This window comes from Bos indicus x Bos taurus, chromosome 29 (assembly GCF_003369695.1).
Source record: "Bos indicus x Bos taurus breed Angus x Brahman F1 hybrid chromosome 29, Bos_hybrid_MaternalHap_v2.0, whole genome shotgun sequence".
Classification (NCBI taxonomy): Eukaryota; Metazoa; Chordata; class Mammalia; order Artiodactyla; family Bovidae; genus Bos; species Bos indicus x Bos taurus.
In genome coordinates, this window is record NC_040104.1 from 23,259,500 (window position 1) to 23,267,629 (window position 8,130).

General features: G+C 38.7%; 1 protein-coding gene across 1 annotated transcript; it reads left to right on the plus strand.

The window, feature by feature from the left end:
* The first annotated feature begins 3,580 nt into the window (after nt 1-3,580).
* On the plus strand, nt 3,581-4,516 carry LOC113886456 (olfactory receptor 8B12-like). The gene has a single exon (XM_027532664.1). The coding sequence runs from the start codon at nt 3,581-3,583 to the stop codon at nt 4,514-4,516; it is 936 nt and encodes a 311-aa protein (XP_027388465.1).
* The last annotated feature ends 3,614 nt before the right edge of the window (nt 4,517-8,130 follow it).

Genomic DNA, 8,130 nt, shown 5'->3' on the forward strand with positions numbered 1-8,130 from the left:
GTGGAAAGGAGTTCTGTGACAAAAGTAACTTAATCAAGAATATTTATTTCTATGTTTCTCTCTGCTTGTACTGGCGCAAGTGAATGGTGAAAATGACTTTAGAGAAGTCCTGATTCACTTGAAATAAAACCTTGATGCATTTAAAATAAAATTCCCATGGAAACTGTCTCTGAAGTTACAAAAACCTCAGAAGAATTTTTCCCAGTATTGCATCATGCCTGCAAGAACTCTCTAAAATTCCTAGAGGAAAGTGAACATTTAATGAACCCTTAAAGTTGTCTTTGCCCTTGAGTGTTAAGAAAAGTTTATTTATGGTGTTTATTTTTACTTCTTGATAATGGATAATTTTCTCTATTTCTTTAACAAGTGAAGTGGGATTGAGAATAGGGAGTGGGGTTCTTTTGAGTCACTCTGGGCTGTGGACAATTCTCAGTATAAATAAGATGGACAAGACCCCATCACTGCTGTCTCAACAAGTCTTCACTGATATATGTGCACATATATCAATACTCACAGTGGTTTTAGTTGGACTTGCTTGGAGAAAAGTAGACTTCTGCTTTTATGTTTTGATTTCATAACTTCCCTAAGAGGATTCTAGCCTTTAACTTGGACCCCAAATATAACTTATCTGCAAACTTCCCCAGTAGAAATTTATTTTTTTGGATAGAAAATCTACCATTTTTAATATTTAAAAGTCCCTGGCAAAGCATATGGAATGCAAACTGGTACACAAAATGTTATTAGGCTTTATATTAGTTTTAGTTAAAAACCTACATTGTGTGATTGTCATTGTCTGAAACTGCAGCAAGGTCTCTAGCCCCTCTCTCCTGTTACTATGATCAGGATTTTCTCCCTCACAGCCAGCAATCTGGGTTAAAATAGTGCATTTAAAGTTCAGGTCATAAGCATGATGCCTTGGTTGAAAAGGTGCTACATTAAACCATGAACATGTCATGTTTTGTTAGAGTAACTGTTCTTATCAAGAGAAGTTTTTTAGGTGTCTTTCAAGTTATCACTCAAATATCAGATTTATCCATATAATGTTGAAATCTGTAGCTTTTTTCTTTTCTATTCCATTCCCTTACTTTCCTTTTCTTCATCACAATTCTCATGTTACTTTTTACCTCTTTCTTTCGTGTCTTTTTTATCTTCTGCAATTTGAATGAAAGCTCCAAGAGGGCAGGAATCCTTTTTTGTTTTTGCTTTTTCACTGAAGAATTGCCAGGTCTTAGAGGCCTTCAGAGACAGTATACACACACACACACACACACACATATGTATATATATACATACACACATATATATACACACACACAGAGTAAGTACTTGCTGAATGAATGCTGGTTTTGTTCAAAGTCTTTCAACTCCCCTTTATCTGAAAGATTGGCTGCAAAGGCTGTTCTCTGTTTTCAGGTCTTGACAAAAGTTGCTATTAGTTATCTCACAAATATTTGCTTTTAATAATCAAGCTTAAACTGCATGATTAAGTAGTGGAGAGAAATCAGAGAAAGTGTCTTTAGGTTTAAGTGTGGAGACAGGCAAATAATTCTTCCTATATTTTAGAGGTGACTGAAATAAGAATATCCTTCTCTGAAGTCCAAAACACCTAATTTTACCCTTCTTGGCTCTAACACTTTTTACATTCCCCACTGAAATTATGTAAGTACTTGTTTTTATCTGTAAAGAATCTTATGAGATCCTAGAAAGTAAAAATGCTGCTTCAGAGGTTTTGTTGTCACTTACAGGAAGGTAGTGTATCCCAGTGGTTAATAATAAGAAATCTGGAATTGGACAGGCTTGGTTTTGACTCAAGATTCTGGAACCTTCTAGCAGTGTGAGCTCCTCACGTTTAAAGTAGATATTAATAGGTCTCATATATAAAGTTGTTGTGAGGAATAAACAAGTTAAAATTATTTGAGCATTGCTTTAGATGCTTGGTATCTGTTGCAGGGTTCTGGGTCAGATAGTGTCTGGTACATGGTAAGTGTTCAATACCAGGTAGCAAGAATTAGTTTTCCACACTGCTTTGTTCTTGCATGCTAGGTCGCTTCAGTTGTTTCTGACTCTGTGCAAGCTCATGGACTGTAGCCTGCCAGGCTCCTCTGTCCATGGAATTCTCCAGGCAAGAATACTGGAGTGGGTTGCTATTTCCTCCTCCAGGGGATCTTCTCGACCCAGGGATTGAACCTGCATTTCTTATGTTTCCAACATTGGCAGGTGGGTTCTTGATCACCAGTGCCACCTGGCTTTGCTCTTAATTGTGTTTAAAAGGATGTAACTTGAATAAAAGGTCATTAAAAGCCTTGTCAAGCACTGCCAGAGATGTAAGTAAACATTTATTCTTCCCCTGGGAAGGTGGTCTCTGGAGCTGTGATCCCGAGGGAGTCTCTTGTAATGAAGTCAACAGAGATATCTGATCCAGAATAAAAGTATTCAGTCTGCTGTTATCCATGGGTATAAGGAAAGGATGCTGCTTCATCCTTGGAGGCTGGACAGGAGGCTTGGGGCAAAGCCACAGTCAGAGACCATGTCCTTCTACTCAGCAAGAGAAGCAAGATAAACTAGAGGTTTTGATCATTAAAGTGGAGAAGCAGAAGCATCTGAGCCCAGAGTTTTCACCTTCTTTTCACAGGGCATTTGAGTCTCCAAGAAAGAGGTGGATGAGAGCCAGCAGAACACAGCACTGTGACTCCAAGCAGAAGGAGGGTGAGTGCCTGCCTGACCTGGTCTGTCCTCTCGCAGAGAGGTTTCAAGCTCACACTCTGAGCCAAACCACCTGAGTTCACCTTTTGTCACAACTTAGGAATACTGGGACTTGTGCAAATCACTTAAGCCCAGTGTCTTCATCTGTCATATGGGGATAACCATAATGCCACACATGACAGAGGATGAGATGGTTGAATGGAATCACTGACTTGATGGACATGAGTTTGATCAAGCTCCGGGAGTTGGTGATGGACAGGGAAGCCTGGCATGCTGCAGTCCATGGGGTTGCAAAGAGTTGGACATGACGGAGCAACTGAACTGAACTGATAATGCCACACAGCATGTAGAACCATGCCTATCTCACAGATGTTGTTTTTGAGTCATTGTCATGTCCAACTCTTTGCGACCCCATGAACTGCAGCATGCCAGGCTTCCTGTACTTCACTATCTCCCGGAGTTTGCTCAAACTCATTTCCATTGAATCAGTGATGCCATCCAACCATCTCATCTTCTGTCATCCTTTTCTCTTCCTGCCTTCAATCTTTACCAGCATCATGGTCTTTTTCCAATGAGTCGGCTCTTTGCACCAGGTGGCCAAACTATTAGAGCTTCAGCTTCAACATCAGTCCTTCCAATGACTGTGCAAGGTTGATTTTCTTTAGGATTGACTGGCTTGATCTCCTTACTGTCCAAGGGACTCTCAAGAGTCTTCTTCAGCACCACAGTTTGAAAGCTCCCAGTCAGAGCTCAGTAAGTGTTCCTTTTCTTTTCTTCTCCATCTCACCTCCATAACTTCCAGTAACTTTCAAAATATGTTGCCTCTGTTTTGTTTAGTGACTCTTTCTTTTTCCCTCACAGATTCTCCTAGAGGAGAATGGCTGCAGATAACACCTCCTCTGTGATAGAGTTCATCCTCACAGGCTTAACAGACCAGGCACAACTCAAGATCCCCCTCTTCTTCCTGTTTCTAAGTTTCTATGTGGTCACTGTAGTGGGGAACCTGGGTTTGATAACTCTGATTGGACTGAATTCTCACCTTCATATTCCCATGTACTTTTTCCTCTTCAACTTGTCCTTCATAGATTTTAGTTACTCCACTACCCTCACCCCTAAAATGCTGATGGGTTTTGTCTCAGAGAAGAACATCATTTCCTATACAGGGTGTATAACTCAGTTTTTTTTCTTCTGTTTCTTTGTCTTTTCTGAATCCTACATCCTGTCAGCGATGGCATACGACCGCTATGTCGCCATCTGTAAGCCACTGGTTTACACGGTCACCATGTCTCCTCAGGTGTGTTTACTCCTTTTGTTGGGGGTCTATGGGATGGGAGTGTTTGGAGCTGTGGCTCATATGGGAAACATAATGTTTATGACCTTCTGTGGTGACAACCTTGTCAATCACTATATGTGTGACATCATTCCCCTCCTTGAGCTCTCCTGTAACAGCTCTTATGTAAATTTGCTGGTAGTCTTTATTGTTGTGACCATTGGCATTGGGGTGCCCATTGTGACCATTTTTATCTCTTATGGTTTTATTCTTTCTAGCATTCTCCATATCAGCTCCACTGAGGGCCGATCCAAAGCCTTTAGTACATGCAGCTCCCATATAATTGTGGTTTCTCTTTTCTTTGGGTCAGGAGCTTTTATGTACCTCAAACCACCTTCTATTTTACCCCTTGATCAGGGGAAAGTATCCTCTGTATTCTATACTGCTGTGGTGCCCATGCTCAACCCATTAATCTATAGCCTGAGGAATAAGGATGTTAAAGTTGCCCTGAAGAAAACCTTGAGCATAAAAATCTTCTCTTGAAAATGACAAAGGAACTCCAAAGCTTTGCTTATCAGTTAAAAAAAATTGTTTTTCAGTGAAGAAAACAAATGTCAGCTGGTGCTTTCTCTTCTATATTTAGAGAAAAATTTTAACTTTCCTATAAGCATTGTATTTCTCTACTCCTTATTCTAGCCTATCTATTTCAATCAGTCTTTGTTTTATGAAAACAGTTTCCACAGTCATAGAGGGTTACTCTTTAACAGGTCTAAAGAATGATTTAATCCAGCCCCTCAAATGACACATTACACACCTGAGACTCACGTAAATATTTTGAGGTGGCCCATGGACATTCATGTACCTAGTGCTAGAGCTGGGATTGGAATCTAGGCCCTTCAGTTTGAATGTACTTTGCTCTGCTTTCCTTTAGTCGTGCTTTGTTGATCCATCTTTTCTCTGGCAGATTTGTGTTTCAAAGATTTTTATTTTTGCATTTAAAGAAACCTAATTCTATTTACTGGAGAAGACAATGCCCACTCCAGTACTCTTGCCTGGAAAATCCCATGGACGGAGGGCCCTGGTGGGCTGCAGTCCATGCGGTCGCTAGGAGTTGGACATGACTGAGCGACTTCCCTTTCACTTTTCACTTTCATATGTTGGAGAAGGAAATGGCAACCCACTCCAGTGTTCTTGCCTTGAGAATCCCAGGGATGGGGGAGCCTGGTGGGCTGCCGTCTATGGGGTCGCACAGAGTCGGACACAACTGAAGCAACTTAGTAGCAGCAGCAATTTTATTTACAGTGATGTCATGCAACTTTTCAATGGTTAATTTTTGGAAAATCATTTTTGTAAGAATGTTGGAAGTGAAAAATGTGGCGATTTTGTCTTGACAAAATAATAAAAAAATGTTTTAATATTTTGGGATAGGAAATAAAGTTCCATATAGAATCAAGCATAGTGCCTGCTGAGGTGGTATACAGAGTTCTATAACATATCAACTTATTAGACCTTCTAATGGAGGGATATACAGATTTAAGAGAGTTAAAAATGTTGGCTATAAGCTTCACTCATTATTTCCTGACTAATATGACAGAACTTGGAGCCTCACTTCAAGGGTCTGAGTGATGCAAATGAGTAATAGCTTTGGGTGGAAGTGAGTCATTAGAGCAGTAACAACGAACAAACCTGGAGGAGGAAATGGCAACCCACTCCAGTATTCTTGCCTGGAAAATCTGATAGGCAGAAGAGCCTGGTTGGCTGCAGTAGATGGGGTCACAAAGAGTCAGACACGACTGAGCACGCGTGCACTCATGCAACAAACTAAACAACCAGTTATTAAGAAGGTAGAGGCCATTGTATTTTGAGGCATTGCATATAGCTATGATCTATTAATAGTAGGGCAAAAGGGAAACAGATGGTGGTCTTAAGACAGGTCATATTAATATATTCATAGCATTGGGCAAATGGAGTTCCAGCTTTAAATAAAGATGCAGAAGAATATTTGCTTTGTTCTGAGCACATTACTAGGTATGTGACCTGTTTGCAAGATATTCTGGAATTTTAACTTTTCTTATAAAAATTCTCTTCCATTAGAAAAAAGTGAAAATTTGGATAAACGCACCTTTAGTTTTGCCCTTTGACAGCTGAATTCAGGATATTTATGCATTGATGGTGCAGTGGGGGTGATGGAGAATTAGTACAATATTGTTAAGTAAGAAAATAACCCACCTCCTTTTAAAGTGTAAGTTATATACTGCAAAGTGCACAAATTTTACCTGCTCAATTTTTTCACATATATAAGGCTATGTAACCACTACCTATCAGTTCAGTTCAGTTCAGCTCAGTCACTCAGTCGTGTCCGACTCTTTGCGACCCCATGAATCGCAGCACGCCAGACCTCCCTGTCCATCACCAACTCCCAGAGTTCACTCAGACTCACGTCCATCGAGTCAGTGATGCCATCCAGCCTACCTATACCAAGATAGAATAGAGATTTTTATCACTTAAGAATATTCTGGCCTGCCCCTTCCTAGTGAATATTACTATCCATTCTCTTTCTGGAAATATCTACTATTCTTACCTTTATCATTACATTTACTTGTTCTTGAACATCATATAAATGTCAATACTGCATTTACTTTTTAAAAAAAATTCTGGTTTTCTCACAATACAAAGTATAGTGTGAAATTCATCTATAATGTACGTGTAGGTATTTTTTATTCTTGGTTACTGCTGTTTAGTATTCCATTGTATTGATATAGAGCAATTTCTTTTTCAGTTATACTCTTAATGGACATTTAGCATATTTTCAGTCTCTGCACATTATTAATACAACTGCTATGAACATCCTTGAGCACGTAGTTTCTTTGAAATTTACTCTAATTTATCTTGGTTCTATAGCTTGGTTCAGGTTACTGGGTCACAGGATGGGCATACTTTATGCTTCTTAAGTACTAATAAGCTGTCTTCCAAAATATTTAAACTGATTTGCACCCCCAGTGGTTTCCAGGTAAGGATGTTCCTCTTTCTTCTGAGCATTTGCTATTTTCATTCTTTTCATCTTAACCACTTTACTTGAGCCTTCTTCTGTCATTTCTCCAATAGGTAATTGTGTTGAGCACTTCTTAATACATTCTTTAGAATTTAGATATCATCTTTGTTAAGTGCCTGTTCAAGTCTTTTGCCCACATAAAAATAGTTTGTTAGTCATTTCCTTACTAATTTGAACTTCAAGAAAGCATATTCTAGATATGGGTTCTTGTTCAGACATATAGATTACTGTTATTTTTGCTCAGCCTGTGATTTAGCCATTCAATGGCTATTCTTACTGATGTTTATGGTAATAGAACTTTTAATTTTAATAAAGTTCCATTTCTCATACTGTTAGTGCAGTACCCTGCTTAATCATTGTTTATTATAAAATTACAAATATATTCTGTTTTCCTTTGAAAGCTTTATTGTTTTCCCTTTAATATTTATATATTTTTTATCATGTATGATGTGAGGGAGTAAGTTTATTTTTTCATGATATTATACATTAAGATGGAGAAGGAAATGACAACCCACTCCAGTACTCTTGCCTGGAGAATCCCTTGGACAGAGAAGCCTGGCGAGCTACAGTCCATGGGGGTCACAGAGTCAGACACGACTGAGTGACTGACACACACACATACATTAAGAATATATGTATCTTTTCAAGACATTAAATTGCTTCTGGATCGTTTATGGAAAAGGTCATATTTCCTCTTTAAATTATATTGGCTTTATATGGATATATTTGATGATCATGTGACGATGCTTTTATGGGACCAGATGGAGAGAATCTTGCTAAGAAACAAAAATAATTATCAGGCCCAAAGGGTTTTACTAGTGAATTCTATCAAATGTTTAAGAAAGAAATAATACTGATTTTCTATATTCTCCCAGAAAATCAGATGCAGAGAAAACACTTAAGATTGGAACAAAGCAAAGTTGTCTCTTCTCACCAGTTCTATTCAACATCATGCTGGAAGTCCTAGCTAGTGCAATAAGAGAGGGAAAAAAGGTACATAGATTGGTAAGGAAGAAATAAAACTCTCTGTTTACAGCTGACAAAATCGTCTATGTAGAAAATCCCAATGTACTGATGTAAAATCTCTTGGAGCTAGATAGCAATT

What these genes read in the sequence shown, in the direction of transcription:
- LOC113886456 (XM_027532664.1), top strand. Translation starts at nt 3,581, where the DNA reads ATGGCTGCAGATAACACCTCCTCTGTGATAGAGTTCATCCTCACAGGC.